Consider the following 19567-nt stretch of genomic DNA (forward strand, 5'->3'; position numbering starts at 1 on the left):
GCTTGGGTGCTTATGGTTAAGTGCCTGCATACTAGCAGGAAAGTTATATAACCTAAAGCTGTCAATCGATTTGTCACTCAAATAACACAGGACACAGGGAGGGACCACCACTCTACAAAACACAGCCCTACCCCATTGCGGGGCTGCTTCTGGTTTCCAGACAGCCCGCTCTCCTGCTTTCTCGGGAGTGTACTTTTGCTCTGCTTAACTGAACTCTTGCTACTTAAAACTGCTCTACGTCTCTCGATTGAATTCTTCCTCCTTGGGAGGGCAAGAACCAAGGAAATCGCCATTCTGCTGGTGACAATATGGATCACATATCCATTACTTTTATCAGGTACAAGTTAAAGTTTTGATATTTCATAAAACAAATTTAGAAACCTTCCATTTTTTTACGACCTAGAACAAGAAAACACAGCAATGGAAGAGGGATTTCCATGGAACTGTGAATAGACTCGGCAGTAAAATAATGTGGGTCAAGTAAAAAAGAAAAGAAAAAGAGTAAATGGTGGTACATTTTTGGTTTCTCTTATTCTTTTAGTGCTTCTTTTTGTAAAATTGAAAGATGTTTTCTTAGATTATTCAAGATTGTGAGAGAAATTAAACAATAATAAAGTAGACATCCTTATCGTTTCCACTCTTATTCCCAACCATTAATTGAGCATCTACTCTTTGGAAGGCTCCATGGCAGAACTGGGGATGGTAAGAAAAAGAAGACTGAGCCACTGTCCATAGAACTTTAGAGCCTAGGAGATGCTGCCATATCAAGAAGATGGTGAGACACGCTCTAAGACCTAAATAAATGACAAGTTAAAACAAGGGGTGAGAAAGAGAGGAGGTTCCAGATGAGAGCAGTCAAGTGTAAATGCTCTGAAGCAAGGAAGTCTGGAGCTTTGGGACACTGCAGTTCCCTTGAGGAGGTGATTTTATGTTAGGCGGGATGGTGGGCTAAATGAGGCTGAGTGAATTGTGGTGGGGGAGGGTGGGACCCTTAGATGGTTGGGCCTCAGAGTTGAGAGACTCAAGACTGGAATGGAAGATTACCCTGAATTTTTACTTTGGGACTGTGGGTAAAACAGAGAGAATCTCCACCCGGGGCAGGAATAAAATGGGTTCCTTGTCCCTGTCCCAGTGCAGGTGAACACAGTGCACAAACTAGGTGTTTGAATCCCATCGCCTCCAGGGAGTTTCTGAGAAACAAGGAGGATACTTCCTTGAAGTGAGATGTCAAGAAGCCACTGTGATAGCACTCTTTGCACTGGGGTCAAAGGGCCAGAGGCCACTCCATTAAAGGGATGTTCTACTACTTATCTTAAGTGTAATCTGGGGAACTCCAAATGAAGGCTACATTTTTGGTGGTGGTGAAATTATAATGAAAATAGGGGTGGTTTGGATGAAAAGGCAACTGGGAGGGAAGTTGTTGGTCCTTGACGCAAATTCTAGAACCTCTGAGTAGCATCCAGCTGGGAGAGATTCCTCTACACTCAAATGACATATTTACAAATGGGGAAATTTTATATAGTTTTACTGTCTAAGCAGTTTTGTTCGTTCCAAAGGTGCTGCGTATTTTCTGACATCTCATGAGATTAAAGAAAAAAATCCCAAAGAGTTGGTATTATGGTCTGGGGTCATAGTTATTGTAGTAATAAATGCCATTCTTGAGATACCATTGTTGCAAGTGCTTTACAAACATCGCGTATATTACAATAGCTCTATATGATCAGACTCACTTTGCAGATGATGAACTTGCAATTTTCTCAAGTTCACAAGACTTGTGACAGAGCTGGGAATAGACCCTTGGTCTGAATTCCTCTAGAGGCCACACTGTTCCACTCTTCGCAGCCTGAGGCAGACCTAGTATCCTTTAATTCACTTGTCTCCTCACTACTTCAAACTCTATTTCAGGCAATTTAAAAAAAAAAAAAGGAAGCAAGCAAACAAAAAACCCTGCAGCCAAAGTACTATAAACAGTCCTGATGAAGGAAGGTTAATACAAGAATAAACCATAATTTGGGGATTGTCTGTGGGCTTCATTTACCTAGAGCCCTCCTGCCCCTCGCTCCAGGGTTCCTTGAAAGCTCACTGCCCTGGTCCCAGCACGTGTGTTCAGCTCCAGCACTTTCCCACGTTAGAGGTCCTTTCTCCTGAGACTTCCCCAGTGTGCCCTCAGGTCCAACTCTGGACTCTGTTAATGGTGCATTGAGACTGGCCTCTGAATAAATACACCAATGAGTGAGCTTACCTAGGAGGTCAATATCCAAAGCCTCCCTCATAAGTTGGAGATGAGGACCTGAATAGACATTTCTACAAAGAGGATATACCAGTGTCCAAACAGTACATGAAAAGATGCTCAATATCATTAGTCATTAGGGTAATGTATACAAAAAAGACACAGTGGGATACCATTTCACTAGGTTGGTTATAAAAATGGAAAATAACAAGTGTTTGCGAGGATATGAAGAAATTGGATCCCTCATACATTGCTGGGAAGAATGTAAAATGGTTCAGCCTCTTTGGAAAACAGTTTGGTAGTTCCTCAAATTTAAATAAAGAATTACCATATGACCCAGCTATTCCATCCCTAGGTATATAACCAAAATAACTTAAAAAATGTATTCAAACAAATCTTTGTACCCAAATATTCAAAGGAGCATTATTCATAAAAGCCAAAAAATGCAAACAACCCAAAATTTCCATCACTGAATGAACGGACAAAGAAAATGTGGTATATTCTTACAATGGAATATTATTCAGTCATAAAAAGGAATGAAGTACGGATAACTGAGAGACCATGGATGAACCTTGGAGACATTATGATAAATGATAAATGAAAGGAGTCAGAAACAAAAGGTCACATATTATATGACACCATTTACATGAATTATCCAGGATAAACAAATTCACAGAGACAGAAAGCAGATTGATGGTTGCCCGGGGCTAGGGAGAGGTATGAGTGAGAAGTAATTTTTTGAAGGGTAAGAGGTTATGTAAGCAGATAGGGTAGGCAGTCCCTGGAGAAAGAGAACCAGGCATGGATTTCTTGACATAAGAGAAGCCATTTTTGGCCTAAGCCATTTTGTGATCTAAGCCATTTTAAGATCATTTTGTGAACCTGGAGACAATGTTTGCCCTTGAACACACCTCCATAATAATGATCTTAAGGGAATAAAAGAATGCAGCAACCAAAGACTGTTATCAGGCAGGAGTAGTAACAGTAGCAAAGGTAATAAGTCAGTTGTTAAGACTCCCAGTCTTTTCAAGGGTAAAGATTAGCCTGAAGCACAATCTTCAGCTGTTCTGCAGAATTCAAACCCCCCTCGAATGATCAACCACCACCAGATCAACTGGAACCTAAGGAATGATGACGGTAATCTTTTCTGACCCTTGTGACTTCAAACCCCTATAAAGCTCGGACTCTGTTGACCTTTGCCCCAACTCTATGCTGAATTCTCCTCTGCTCAAGCCCCTTCATGAATATGCATGTACCCTTAGCTTCAAACTTCCCCAGTTCTGCTGTCCAGGGAAACACTGCTTTGGGAAAGATCCCCAGGGTTCTCCTGCCTTGCTGCAAGTAATAAATCCTTCCTTCTCCTGCTCTTTGACTTGGCTGTGTATTTGGCTCGACACCCACCAAGAGGCAAACCCAGTTTTCGGGGAGCAGTTACCTTTTGGAATGAGGAATAGGTTTGGAACAAGATAGAGGCGGTAATTGTACAACATTGTGAATGCAGTAATGCCACTGAATTATTCACTTTAAAATGTTATGTGGATATATATCAATGAGTTATATTTTTAATATTATATATAATACAATGAATAGATTGATTGATCCCACTATACATACACTATGTATAATATATAGGTATATGTATGGATGTAAAATCAATGGAATGATAGAATCAGATAGAATGAGAGAATTACCATGCTACAGCCCCTAATGGATTAACGGATAAGGGTGAAGATCCTCACCAACTGTCAATACCACCAGGAAGCAGAAAACAGACACTACGTGTCTCCTAATGGAAGCACACAGCTTTGTGTCAGGAGTGAACTTGCCAATAAACAAAGTGGTAAATCAATAAGCCTTAATCTGAACAAGCTGTTTCCTACAATTATTGAGGATTCTTGATGCTGAGGTTCCAGTTATATTGGGTTCATTATTTTATTCTCTGTAATGTTATATATGATTGTTTTTATTATAAATATCATGCCTTTAAATTTGAAAACCCAAGTAAAATGGAACAATTTTTAGCAAACTATAAGTCACTAAAGTGAAAATGTAGTCCAAACCCAGAGCAGCATCAAAATGTTCCAGGACAATCCAGGTTTGGAGCCCCCTCACACCAAATGATCAGGGAAAAACTAATCACCATCTTATTCGAATTCTTCCAAACCATACAAAAAGATAGAAAACGGATCAACCATTTTAATAGGGTAGCCCTCCTTGATACAAAGTCCAGATAAGAATGCCCCAGTAAAAGGATACTCACCCATAACCATGTGATTAAATGAAGAAATGGGCTCTAAGGAACACAAAGATATCATATTAGAAAATACTGACCATTGGAAATCACTGCATTAACAGAGAAAGGTGAAAATGCATTTCTAAAGGGAAAGAATATTTGTCTCTACACTTCTATTCTCAGCCTGTTGACACCAAATGTATGGGTTTTTTTGTTTTGTTTTGTTTTGCTCACACAAACCAATTCTCTACCACCAGCTGAGTATCCTACAATTCAATTCTGACAATATCTACCTGCAGTTAGCATCAGATCCCACAAGGTAAGGGCTCATTCCCACAAGATTGCCCTACACTTAATCCAAACCCAGGTCTCCCATAATTCTGACTGACTGGCTATAAATTGGGGACTCCCACAACCCCCTCCCTGGGTTTGGTAATTTTCTAAAATGGCTCAAAGAACTCAAGGAAACAGTGTACTTACTAGATTACTGGATTATTGTAAAAGGATGTGACTCCCTAACAGCCAAATGGAAGAGATGCTTAGAGTGAGGTGTGGGGAAGGGGTGTGGAGCTCTCATGCCCTCTCCAGCTGCATCACCCTCATAGCACCTACATGCGTTCAGCAAACTGGAAGTTCTCCAGACCATTTTGGTTAGGATTCTTAGGCAGGCTTCATTACACAGGCATGCTTAATTAAGTCATTGGCCACTGGTAATTAAGTCAATCTCCAGCCCTTCTTCCCTCAGAGGTCAGAGGGTAGTACTGAAAGTTCCTAGCCCCTGATCACATGGTGGGTCCCCCAGGCAGCCCCCCACCCTTAGGGGCTTTCCAAAAGTCACCTCATTAACATAAACTCAGGTGTGGTTGAAAGGGGCTTGTTACCAGTAACATGAAACACTCCTTTCACCTTTCTTGCTCTTTTCACTTAGAAAACCCCAACAGTTTTGGCAGCTCTGGGGACTAAGACCAAACATATATTTCTTAGTATAAATCACAATATCACAATTTAATTATATGCAGGGGTAAAGAAAGGGCCTTTGATAAAAATTTTACACCAGTCCATGGTAATAACTTTTCACAAACTCACATTAGTAGGGAATTTCTCTTCTGTAAAATCTATACGTATTAAGCATACTTAAATGTGGAATGTTATCAGAATTCCCAATAAAATAAGAAACGAGACACGGATATATGGTACCGTCTCTACTATTTGACAAGAATTTTCCTGCTCTGCCATGTGAACATCTTGGAAGTCATCACTCCCATCCTCACAATGACAAAGAGCTGAACAAACTGAACATCAACAACTCTTCTTAGATCCATCAGAGAATTGAAGTTACAGGGAAAACCAATGCTTCAAAACTGAAGATGCAGGCAAATACAGGGAATCACAGCTCTCTGGGAGCAGAATGTCCTGGATCCAGGAAGGAGTAGAAAAATTTACATTGTACTTGATGCAACACTGGAAGCTATGTGTGACAAGCTTCAGAGCCCAAAACTCCTAGGAGCCGAGTCTTAGGGGAGCCCACACACTTCTGTGAGTTTTACCTTCTGGGGTCCTAACAGGTTCTCACGGTAAAGATCCAAGAAAAATTTCCTCATGCTTCTGGCATGAGGGGGACATAAAACCTTTGGAAATACACCTAGGAGAAAGTAACCATTTTGAAACACAGGCCCAGATGTTTCTGTTCTGTGTACTTTCCTAAACCAACTAACTTGGATGAAGGGAAAATCAGAACTCCAGCTCCCTCCAGACTTCCTATGTCACATAACAGGGGGGATAAAAGCTGAGAAGCATTTGTGAAGGCAATAGCCCAGGGGCACAGAGCCATGAAAACATGGAGAGCTAATCACAGGATTATAGAACACTTCCCGTACACCCTACCACTACATCAACAAGGTTCCAATATAATACCAGAGGACTACTGCTGAGAGAACTGCAAGGCTTAGACTACTTATGAAGGTGTTCCTAGGGAAAACCAAAGACAACAAGAACACTCAAGGAAATTGAAATCTCAGGCGCCTGCAGTAAGAGCAAACAGTAAACACGACATAACTCTTATGCAGATAAACACAAGGTCTCATGCTAAAGGCCCTTTAAATCGGTTCCTATTATCCAAAACATTAAGTCCAGCCTTCAACGAAAAATTATAAGATATGCTAAAAGGCAGAAAAGCACAGTCTGATTAAACAAAGCAAGTAAATGAACCACACTCAGATATAGGAGATAATTTGGAATATCAGACTAAGATATTAGAATACTTATGATTCATATGCTAGGCCTCTAATGGAAAAACTGAACAACCTGCAAGAATAGTAGGTAATGTATGTAGAGAGTCGGAAACTGTAGGAAAGAATCAAAAGGAAATGTGAGAAATCAAAAACATCGTAACTGACATGAATAATACCACTGATAGGCTCACCAGTAGACTGCACATGACCAAGGAAAGACTCAATGAAATTAAAGATATACCTTGATAGAAACTCCTCAAACTAAAAAGGAAAGAGAAAACAAAATAATTTTTAAAAAAGAAAAGAGTAACCAAGGATTGTGGAACAATTACAAGAGATGTAACATATGCATAGTGGGAATAATCTGAGAAGAAACAGAGAAAGAGGCAGAATTTTCAAAGTAATAATGACTGAGAATTTCCCCAAGATAATGAGAGACACTAAACCACAGGTCTAGGAAGCTCAGAGAACACCAAGCAGGATAAATAGAAAAAAAAATCTATACCTAGGCATATAATACTCAAACTGCAGAAAACCAAACAAAAAGAATTTTTGAGATGAGCTAGAGAAAAAAAGAACTTACTATAGAGGCACAAGGGTACCAATTACCAAGATTTCTCTTCACAAACGGTGCTAGCAAGAAAGGACTACAGTTAAATTTTTAAAGCATGGAAATGAAGAAACCCAACAACAACAAAAACACTACCACCAACCTAGAATTCTGTAGCCAGGGGGAGAAAATCCTTCAACAATAATGAGAAATAAAGACTTTCTCTGACAAACAAAAACTGATGGAAATTTGTCACACAGATCTACTTTGCAAGAAATGTTAAAAGAAATTCTTCTGGGAAAAGGAAAATGATATAGGTGAGAAGCTTTGGCTGAGAAAGGAAGAGAGTAACACAAGGAATAAATGAAGATAAAATAAAGCCTTTTATTTTTAATATTTTCAGTTGATCAAAGAAGATAACTATTTCTTCAAAATGATAATATAACAGCAATGCATCCAGTGATTATACATTATGGATAAGAGAAATAAATGGCAGAAATGGTATACTTGCCATGTTATGAGATACTTGCACTAACCACGAAGCAGGATGGTGTTATTTGAAAGAGGACTTGAATAAGTTGGAAATGTATAATGCAAACTCTACAGAAACCACTAAAAATTTTTAAAAAGTATAACTGATATGCTAAAGAGGAGAGAAAATGGAATAACATTAAATCTTGAATTAAAACTAGAGAAGGCAGAAAAAGAGCAGGAGATTAAAAAAGAAAGAAAGAGTAAGCTCAATGAGTAGAAAACAGTTACAAATATGGTCAATGTTAACCCAACTATATCAATAATCACTTTTAATGTGAATGGTCTAAATATACCAATTAAAAGGTAGAGATTGATAAAAAGATTGAAAACAAAGGAGACCTAACCCTATGCTGTTTATAAGAAACCCACTTTAAATATAAAGACATGAAATGACTAAAAGTAAAGGGATGGATACAATAGCCAGGTCATGGAAGCAACCTAAGTGCCCACTGACAGATGAATGGATAAAGCAGATGTGGTACATATATACAATGGAGTACTACTCAGCCATAAAAAGGAACGAAATTGGGTCATTTGTAGAGATGTGGGAGGACCTAGAGACTATCATACAGACTGAAGTAAGTCAGAAAGAGTAAAGCAAATATCGTATATTAATGTATACATGTGGAATCTAGAAAAATGGTACAGATGAACCGGTCTACAAGGCAGAAACAGAGACACAGATGTAGAGAACAAATGTATGGACACCAAGGGGGGGGAAGTGGGGGTGGGGGTGGGATGAATGGGGAGATTGGGATTGACATATATATACCAATATGTACAAAACAGATATCTAATAAGAACCTGCTGTATAAAAAAATAAAATGAAATAAAATACAAAGGAAAAAAAAGTAAAGGCATCGAGAAAACTCTACCATGCTAATATGAGTGAAAAAAAAATCTAGTCTAGCTATATTTATTTCAGACAAAGAATTATTCAGAACAAGAAAGTCAGGAATAAAGATGGGCATTACTTAATGATTATGTGGCCAATTCTCAAAGAAATCATGGCAACCCTTAATGTGTATGCACCAAAAAATTCTGTTAAGATACACGAGGCAAACACTGATGAGACAAATCTACTCTTATAGAAGGAGATGTCAACATGTCTCTTTTCATAATTGACAAATCCACTAGGCAGAAAATCCACTAGGCAGAAAATCAGTAAGGTGCAGTTGAACTGAAAAGCAACATCAATTAACTAGGTCTAAATGACATGCATAGAATACTTAACAACAGCAGAAAGCACATTATTTTCAAGTCCACATGGAACATACACCAAGATAGATCACATTCTATGCCATAAAACACACATCATCAAATTTAAAAGAATATAAATGATACAAAGAATAATCTCATTCTGTGATGGAAATAAACTAGAAATTGATAACAAAAAATAGCAAGAAAATCAAGGGTATTTGGAGATTAAACAATATACTTCTAAATAACGCATGGGCCAAAGAGAAAATCTAATGAGAAATTTTAAAATATGTTTAACTAAATGAAAACAAAATTACAACTTATCAAAAGTTGTGCAATATAGCAAAACCAGTACTTAAAGGGACATGTATATCATTGAATGTCTATACTAAAAAAATCTAAAATCAATAATTCAAGCTTCTACCTTAGTACTGGTGAAAGAAGAGAAAAAAAGCAGAGGAAAAAGAAATAAGAAATCAAAGCAGAAATCAATGACACTGAAGAAAGGGAAAAAAAATAGAGAAAAACAACAAAACCAGAAGCTGTTTCTTTGAACATATCCAAAAGAAAAAACAAGATAACATTCTAACCAGGCTACTCAAGGAAAATAAAAAGAGAGAAAACACCAATTAAATCGCTAATAGTAGAAATGAAAGAAGGGCCATCACTACTGATTCCATGGACATTAAAAGGATAATAAATGAATGTTATAAACAACTCTATGCCTACAAATTTGAAAAGTTAAATTGACAAATTTCTTGAAGATACAATTTCCCAAAACTAAACAAGGATAAATAGATAATCAGAATAGGTCTGTATCTATTCAAGAAATTTAATCTATAATTAATAAGCTTCCAATAAAGACAGCACCAGGCCCAGATGCTTCCACTGATGAATTCTAAAAAAAGTTTAAGGAAGAAATGAAAACAATTCTCTACAATCTCTTCCAGAAAATAGAAGCAGAGGGAACACTTCCTAATTCATTCTATGAGGCCAGCATCACTCTAATGTCAAAACCAGATAAAGAAATTAAAAGAAAGGAGAATTGCAAACCAATATCTCATGAACATAGATGCAAAATCACCAACAAAACATAAGCAAAACAAATCTAACAATGTATAAAAGGAATTATATACCACAACTAAGTGGAATTTATTTCAGGTGTGCAACATTTGAAAATTAGTAATCATAATTCATCATATCAATAGGCCAAAGAAAATAATCACATGATCATATCAATAGATGAAGAAAAAAATTTGATAAAATCCAATACCCATTCATCATAAAATTTCTCAGCAAACTAGAAGTAGAGAGGCATTTGCTCAGCTTGATATACTGAATAGAACATCTAAAAAAAAAAAAAACAGGTGAAACATCCTACTTCATACTGAGAAGATAGATGCTTTCACACTAAGATCAGGAACAAGGCTAAGATATCCCTTCTTTCCATGCCTATTCAACACTAAACTGGAAGTCCTAGCCAATGCAATAAGATAAAAGAAGGAAGCAAAAGATATACAGATTTGAAAGGAAAAAATAAAACTCTTTTTGTTCACAGAGGACATGATTGTCTATGTAGGAAATCTCAAATAATCAACAACAAAAAAACTCCTGGTATTAATAAGCCAAGGTTAATATACAGCAGTCAATTGTTTTCCAACAAACAAATGGAATTTGCAATTAAAAACCTAATACCATTTATATTAGCACCAAAGAAAGATTAATTATAAATTCTTAAAAAAATATGTGTAAGATTTATATGAGAAATACAAACTTCACTGAAAAAAATTAAAGAAGATCTTAATAAATAGAGAGACATTCCATGTTCATGGATAGGAAGATGCAAGATTGTTGAGATGTCAGTTACTCCCAACTTGATTTATATACTCAATACAATTCTGTTCAAAATTCCAGCAAGTTATTTTGTAGATAGCAACAATCTAAAGTTTACATAAAAAATGAAAAGATCCATAATAACCAACTCAAATCAATACTGAAGAAGTTCAAAGTCAGAGAACTGATATTACTGGATTTCAAAACTTACTTTTAAGCCACAATAATCAAGACCATATGCTATTAGCAAAAGAACAGAGAAATAGACCAATGGCACAGAATAGAAAACCTAGAAATAGACCCCTCAAGCAGTCAACTGATCTTTAACAAAGGAGCAAAGGCAATTCAATGAAGAAAGCACTCTTTTAAACTCGCAGTGCTGGGACTAGACATCCACAAACAAGAAAAAAGAATCTAGATATAGACTCTACATATTTCAAAATAATTAACTCAAAATGGATCACACACCTAAATGGAAAACTCAAAATTAAAATAAAATCCAGGGACTTCCCTGGCGGTCCAGTAGTTAAGACTCTGCACTTCCACTACAGGGGGCATGGGTTTGATCCTTGGTCAGGGAACTAAGATCCCGCATGCCTTGTAGTGTGGCAAAAAACCCCCACAAAAACAAAAACCAAAAAAAACCCCGAGAAGATAATATAGGAGAAAATCTTGGTTTTAACCACAAGACTTTAGACACAACACCAAAAGCACAATCCATGAAAGAAAAAAATGATAAGTTGAACTTTATTAAAATTAAAAACTTCTACTCTGTAAAAGATACTTTTAAGAGAATGAAAAGACAAGCCACAGACTGGAAAAAAATAATTGTAAGATACATATCTGATAATAAACATGTATCAAAAATATACAATGAACTCTTAAAAATCTCAACAAGAAAACAAAAAAGTCAACTTAACAATGGTTAAAAGAGCTGAACAGACACCTCACCAAAGAATATACACAAATGGCAAATAGCATATGAAAAGATGATCAACATCACATGTCTTCAGGGAATTTGGGAGATACCTATTAATATGGCTAAAACAAAAACAAACACCTGACAGTACCAAATGCTGGCAAGGATGTTGACCAATAGGAACTCTCATTCAGTGCTAAAGGGAATGCAAAGTGATAGAGACACACTGGAAACCGTCTGGCAGTTTCTTTTAAGCTAAACATAATCTTATCATATGATCTAGCAATTAAACGCCTACTTATTTACTCAAAAGAGTTGAAAACTTATGTCCATCCAAAAGCCTTCAAACAAATGTTAATAGTACACTAATTCATAGTTGCCAAAAACTGAAATCAACCAAGATGACCTTCAGCAGATGAATGGGTAAACAAACTGTGGTAGTCCACATGATGGAATGCTATTCAGCCATGTAAAGAAATGACATTTCAAACCACAAAAAGATATAGAGAAACTTAAATGTATATTGATTAGCAAAAGTAGCTAGTTTAAAAAGCCTACATACTGGGCTTCCCTGGTGGCGCAGTGGTTGAGAGTCCGCCTGCCAATGCAGGGGACGCGGGTTCGTGCCCCGGTCCGCGAGGATCCCACGTGCCGCGGAGCGGCTGGGCCCATGAGCCATGGCCGCTGAGCCTGCGCGTCCGAAGCCTGTGCTCCGCAACGGGAGAGGTCACAACAGTGAGAGGCCTGCGTACCGCAGCAAAAAAAAAAAAAAAAAAAAAAAAGCCTACATACTGTATGATTCCATCAATATTATATTCTGGAAAAGGCAAAACTTCAGAGAGAGTAAAATGTTCAGAGTTATCAGGGGCTCAAAGTGAGGCTTTGAGGGATGGACAGGTGGAGCATGGGAGATTTTTAGGGCAGTGAAACTCTTCTGCATGATGCTCTGCTGGTGAGTAGATGACATCATGCATTTGTCAACCACTACAGAACTGTAAAACACAAAAAGTGAAATATAAACAATGGACAATAGTCAATAATAATGTATCAATATTATTTGATCAATTGTTACAAATGAACTTGTATCCATTGAACCAATACAAGATGTTAATAATAGAAGAAACTAACTGGAGGAAGAAACTGGCTGTATGGGAACTCTTTGTACTATCTGCTTAACTTTCTGTAGTCCTAAATCTGTTCTTTAAAAAAGTCTATTAATTTAAAAACTAGAAAAAAATCTGGACAAGAACACATAGCTTGTACAGAGCTATATATAACAATACCAAATAAATAAGTGTCATGAGTAATGAAAAGCAGAGGATAACAATGGTAATAATTTGATTCTCTACTTAAAAATCTAAGGAAATAGGCACAGAAAATAGTCAAACATATAAAGAACTTCAGAAACCTGGTGGAAAAAAAGATCACCACAGCAAAATCAAGAGACTGGCCTGAAACAATCAACAATTACTTAGATCATGTTAATAGAAAATACACCATAGACAAAAGCAACACTATAAAAAACATACCTAGAAAGAAACCATACAAAAATGTATATAATCTATATGGAGGCAACAGTAAGAATTTCCTGATTGACGTAGGAAAAAGAAGTCTCAACCAGAATAGAACGTTATGTGTACTCGTGAGGCACAGCTATTGTAAGAATATCGATTTTGCTTAATTCTTTCACAGATTTAGTACCTTATCCATAGCAGCTGATGACAATCAAACACAGGCTACTGTTTCCTGTACCCAAAATCAACCATGGAGAAATTATAGAAGGAATAAAGAAAAAACATTAACAAAAGCAAAAACATAAAACTAAATAATCCCTGAGGGACAATAAGTCTCCACTGAACTAGAACCTGAGTGTGGGCAGGTAGGGGGATGCCCTGAATTCGAGACAGGTCTGTAGCCTGCAAGAGAGGCAGATGACAGGATTGACTGGAGAAAAGCCTTTAAAGTTGAGCCCTGGATTCTTCCACTGTGCTCTGGGACCATGACTCTCCACTGCTTCACTGAAGGAATCTGAGGCAGCATTTCAGAGCCCACGGGCCAGGATGGCACCAAAGGGTGGTGTTGTTTGAAACAGAATGAGTACAGAGGCTGTGCAATAACCACCTGAAACCTCTTTAGAGGATCAGGACTGACCTTTTTTAAAAATCAATATTATGATCAAACACAAGGAATGGAAAGAATGAATCACACTTAACAAGGGTAGGTATTCTTTCATGAAAAAATGCATATACACACACACTTGTTAGAGATATAAATGTATTTCTTAGTATGAATGAGGGTCAAAAAATAAGTGACCACACTGGACTGAGCAATGTGAGATAATATAAAAGAGCTAGGTCTCACAAAATCCTGTAGCTTAGCCTCTTCTCCTCAGAAAGTAGATCTTTTAAGAGTAGAAGGTTCCCCAAAGTCTAAGTATGGCTGGCGAACAAACGCTATGGGCCAGTGTGCCTTTTCTTTTAGAGCCCACCATGTGTCCTGGGATCCCGCCTTACACTGCAACTTTCCCGTCTGGTATGTAGCCTTGGACTCATCCATTTTCTGCAAGGTTTGCAGGGAAACAGCTCAGAGGTTTCAGAGAATTAGTATTTCCCAGGAAGCCTTTAAAGAAGCAGCCAAGAGGAGGACACCTTACTCCATGCCTCCACCTTGAGGAATGATGCGACAACCCACCCCAGAATAGAGGAACCCGCACAGAGCCCCGCCCCCGCTTTCACTCCTGGGAAACCCAGGGCAGAGCTGTCACCATGAGGTACTGACTGACTTCCACCTCCAGGCTCTCAGGTCTCTGGAGGGGAGAGGAGATGCTGAGAGTGAAAGGAGGATGCTTAGTTAGAATTGCAGGAACATGCCTCCCTAGAGCAAAGGAGACATCATAGAACCCCCGCTCCAATCCGACGCATGCTAAAAGGCTAGTGACAAAACTGTTCGGCCCAACGCACCGTCAGTTCTGCCTCGGGGTCTCAGGGAATGAAGACGTTGATCTGAGGCTGGTGGTCTCAGATCAACAGAGGAAAACATCCCAGGCTTTATTTGGCGTCGAGAGGAGACTGAGCAAGGACTGAAGGCACGCTCAACCCGGCACACACACTTGCTGTCCCTGTGGTCCACCCTGGGAGGCCCCGGGCAGGGCTGTCAAACTCCGGCGGGGGCTGGGGTGGGGGCGGCTTGGCCTGGTGCGGGTGGCGACATGAGCGACGACTGAAAACCCTAACAAAGGGGGGGGTCCCATCAAACCCTGCTCCTGTTGTCAGCTCTGGAAGGCCCCAGCAGGGGTGGCCCGCTAAGGCTCTCCCTCATTTTCTCCTGGGGTGGGGGGTGGGGTTTAGGGAGGGAAGGCCATTGGTGGAAGGAGTTTAGCTTCAGAGCGGTAAAGGGGAGGATGGCTGGGCCCTGCCAACAGTTGACAGGATGATCCTAAATGTGAACTGAGAGGATTATAGAGGGGACCACACAGAGCCTAGACCTGCCAGCCCAAGGCACACTGACTTCTCTGCAGGGGTCTCAGGGGACAGGCTGATCAGAAAAGGAGCCCTTTGGGTCCTAGTGCAGTGACCTGACAGAAAACTGCAGAGGCGGCCTTGGTTAAAGCCAGGGAGGACTCTCCCCGCTGAAGGTGCTCACAGCATCTCCTTGTCCCTCCCCCAGGTGCCCTCATTGCCTGCCTTCCTGCCCACACTCCCGCCTGCTGGCCCTGACCTGTGTCATCATGCCTCGGGGCCGGAAGAGCAAGTGCCATGCCCGTGAGAAACGCAGTCAGGCCCGGAGTGAGGCTCAGCATCTCCAAGATGCTCAGGCCCCTGCAGGAGAGGAAGAAGAGTCTCTCTCCTCCCCCACCTCTCCTCTTGGTGGTAATCTCCAGAGCTCCCCTGCTTCTGGGTCAGGTAGAAGATCCCAGGGGTCTCAGAGAGCCCCATCCACTACCACTACTTCTGCAGGTGTTTCATGCACAAGATCTGATGAAGGTGCCAAGAGCCAAGATCAAGAAAAACCAAGCACCTCTCAGGCATCACTCAGCACTGATTTTTCCTGCAGAACCGCTGTAGACCAGACGGCAGTTCTGTTGGTGCAATTCCTGCTGTGCAAGTATAACATGAGAGAGCCCATTACAAAGGAGGGTATGCTGAAGCATGTCATCAGAAAGTACAAGGAGCAGTTCCATGAGATCCTCAGGAGAGCCTCTGAGCTGATGGTGCTGGCCTTTGGCATTGATGTGAAGGAAGTCGATCCCACCAGGCACTGCTATGCCCTTGTCAGCAAATTTCAGCACACCAGTGATGACAGGATGAGGGGTGAGGAGATCGTGCCCAAGACCGGCCTCCTTATGACAGTCCTCTGTGTGATCTTCATGAAGGGCAACTGCGCCACTGAGGAGGATATCTGGGAAGTACTCAATGTGATGGGGATATATGCTGGAAAGAAGCACTTCATCCATGGGGAGCCCAAGAAGCTCATCACCAAAGATTTGGTGCAGGAAAAGGTACCTGGAGTACCACCAGGTGCCCAACAGTGATCCCCCCTGTGCTATGAATTCCTGTGGGGCCCGAGAGCCCATGCTGAAACCAGCAAGACGAAAGTCCTTGAATTCTTGGCCAAGATTCATGATACGGTCCCCAGTGCCTTCCCACTCTTGTATGAAGAGGCTTTGAGAGATGAGGAAGAGAGAGCCCGAGCCAGATTTGCAGCTATGCTTCGCACTGGTACCATGGCCAGTGTGCGTTCCGGGGCCGACTTCCAGGGCAGCTTCTCCCACCTGTAGTGAAATCTGAAGCACCTTCCTGCAGTAGTGTAGGGGCTGAGGTGGTGTTGGAGGGATCACAGTGAATAGCATATTAGAATAACTTACAGATTTATGTTTTGTTGTTGAAGGTTTTCAAATGTTGCTTCTTCTTTAAAAAAGTTTAATTAGATTCAGAATCTAAGTGTATGAATGATATTGGTTACATACTTAATGCTGTTTATGAAGTTTAAGAGTAATAGTTTTGCCATTTTATTAAACAAATAGGGTAACCTTCCATCTTTTTTAGTGACCTGGAACAAGAAAAGATAGCAGTGTAATAGGCATTTCCTTAGAAATGTGAAAGAAATTAGCAGTAAAATAGTTGGGGATCAAAAAATAGAGAAAAAAGTAAAAGATGGTCAATTCTTGGTTTCCCTTATTCCTTGTATTTTGCTGTTCTGTAAAATAAAAGTTATACACCTGAACTTGCTTCGTTTATTCAATAATATAGGAGAAATAAAATCATAATAAATTGTTCACATTTTTTCCCCTCAAACATTAATTGTGCATCTGCTCTTTGGAAGGCTCCATGGTAGTATGGAGGGTGGTAAGAAAAAGAAGACTGAGTCTTTTCCCATTGAATTAGAGTCTAGCAGCAGCTAACATATAAGGAAGATGGTGAGATGCCCTCTAAGACAAAAAAGACAAGCAAAAAAAAGGATGAGGGGGAGGGCCAGATGAGAGCACTTAAGTATAAATGTCCTGAGGCAAGACAACTTGTAGCCTTGGAAAAACCTCAAGTCCTTCAGTGAGAGGTAATTTTCAGTTAAGATGGGTGGTGGGTCAGAGGAGGGTGTGTGAGGGTGGTGAGCAAGGGCCAGACCCTTGCGTGGTGTGTCTCAGAGTTGAGAAACTGAGCCTCCGATGGAGAACTGCTTTTAGCGGTTATTTTGGGATCATGGATTAACCAGAGAGAAAACTCCACCTGGGGAGGGAGTGGAAGGTACCCTGTGCTCTTGTCTCAGTGCAAGAAAACACAGTGCACAAACTAGGTGTTTTATCCACATCATCACCAAGGAGATTCTGATAACTAAGGGTGATACTTCCTTGAGGTGGGATGCCAAGAAGCCACTGTGCCCATATCCTACTCTTTAACCTGGACTGGGAGAAACAGAGCCTGCTCCATTAGTAGGGTATTTTAAATGGGTTAATGTGAGTAAAATTTGGTGACGCCTATGGAAGGGCTTGATTTTGGTAGGGGTTAAATGAATGAAAATAGGGGTGATTTGGATCCAAGGGCAGCTGGGAGGGAGAGAAGGAGTTGGTTCTTGACAAACATTTAGCTTTGAGTTGCATCCAGATGGGGAGGATTCCCCAACATCCAAATTAAATAATACATCCTCTAAGGGGCATGACTTACTAAGGTATATTTTCTTGTTAAGCAGAATTTTTGGCTGACTTGATGTTCAGTGTCCTATAGCACTGCATATTCTCAGATATCTCCTGGTTTAAAACAACAGCAAAACAAAACAAAAAATCTCGGCAGGAGGGTTGGTATTATCTGGGTCAAAAAATCATGGCAAAAATTGCCACTCTTTAAAGTTTCAATGCACACCAGTCACTGTGCCAGGTGTTTTACATACACTATACACATTCCAACAGTCCTAGAAGACAGAACTTATCAATCACACTTCATTGAGGAAGAATCCGAGGCTCACAGAATTTGGTAATGTGCTGAGTTCACATAGCTAGTGACAGGGCAAAACTAGAGCCCTGGTCTGAATTCCTCCAGAGCCCATACTGTTCCGCTCCTCCCAGCCTGAGGCAGCCCTTCTGTCTCTTAATTCATTTCTCTTCTCACTGCTCCATGGTGTCTCTCGGGCAATAAGAAAGAGGAACTTGTAGCCAAAATATTAAAAGCAGGCCTAAAGAAGGAAGGTGAAAATGAGAATCCGACACAATTTGGGGATTGTCTGTGGGCTTCGTTTACCTAGGATCCTCCTGCCCCTCGCCCCAGGGTTCCCTGAGAGCTGATTGCCCCGGTCCCGGCACGTGTGTCCAGTCCCAGCACTTTGCGGCATTACAGTGCCCTTCCCCTGGGTCTTTCCCAGTGTGCCCTCGTGTCCAGACTGGAACCTGACCTGCTGGCCAGCTCTTCTCGGCGTCTTCCTCTGGAGGCTGCACTCAGCTTCCGGAGGAACAGACAGCCCATATCCCCTGCCCTCCCTCGACTCGGAGCATCCCGACTCCCTGTAGATCCCATTCCTCACCGTGGACCCCTGGGACAGCAGCTGCCCTTTCCATGTAACTGTTCACTTCAGACAGTGATGTTTACACACCTCCTCATCCCCACTGGGTGTCTCCACCACATTCTCAGTGTTTTCAAACCTGCTGGTGACTAGACTCTGATTTGGCACAGAATCTACTGGTTGTTAGGGTAATAACCCTGAAGTTAGAGAGGAGGTTTTGGAAGCCACCCTGGCATTTGCAGTAGAATTTTAATGGGCTGAATTATTTGAGATTGGCCACTGACCACATACCAATGATTGAGTTTACCTTTTTGGTCAAAACCAAAGCCTCCTCCATAAGAAGTAGATGAGAAAAGATCATCTACATAGACAGAACTCCTAAAAACTCAGGTGTACTTCTAGGAGGTGGAAAATGTTTCTGTGGCAGACGTGCCATCCTTGATAAGAAAAGAAAAAGTCAACATTCTTCCACTGCCTCTTGTCTCTATGTTTGCCCCTGAGGAAAATTTTGGTTTTGAGTAATAGTACAAATGCTCTTATTGCCCCCAGATTCTAATAGTATGGATAACTCACAATTCCCCTTCCCTATCATATTCCTCTAGAATTCATCCCTCTCCTCAGAAGCAACCACAATTAAAATTTTGTGTTATTTTAAAATTGATTCTAGACTTTTCCTTACATAGATGTGTTATAAAAATACATTGTGAGTTTCTTAATATACATGGATAACAGTGTACATATTGTCCCGCTTCTTGCCCTTGTCACTTACTAAAACGAATGCAGGGTCTTTCCCTGAGAGCACATATAGATTCGTCTCACTCTTTTAACTACTCCTAAGTATTCTAAAGTG

General features: G+C 40.3%; 1 protein-coding gene across 1 annotated transcript in view; it reads left to right on the forward strand.

Annotated features, from left to right (window-relative positions):
* Positions 1 to 16507, forward strand: part of LOC308609472 (uncharacterized protein) — a gene marked incomplete at both ends in the record, with an annotated part of 62309 nt that extends 45802 nt beyond the window's left edge. The window contains 4 exon segments of the mRNA XM_081223123.1: positions 14104 to 14262; positions 15397 to 16228; positions 16230 to 16268; positions 16271 to 16507. Coding sequence (XP_081079249.1) covers positions 14104 to 14262; positions 15397 to 16228; positions 16230 to 16268; positions 16271 to 16507 — 1267 coding nt within the window.
* Positions 16508 to 19567: the final 3060 nt, after the last annotated feature.

The sequence above is a fragment of the Mesoplodon bidens genome (assembly GCF_964165515.1).
Source record: "Mesoplodon bidens genome assembly, chromosome: X".
Classification (NCBI taxonomy): domain Eukaryota; kingdom Metazoa; phylum Chordata; class Mammalia; order Artiodactyla; family Ziphiidae; genus Mesoplodon; species Mesoplodon bidens.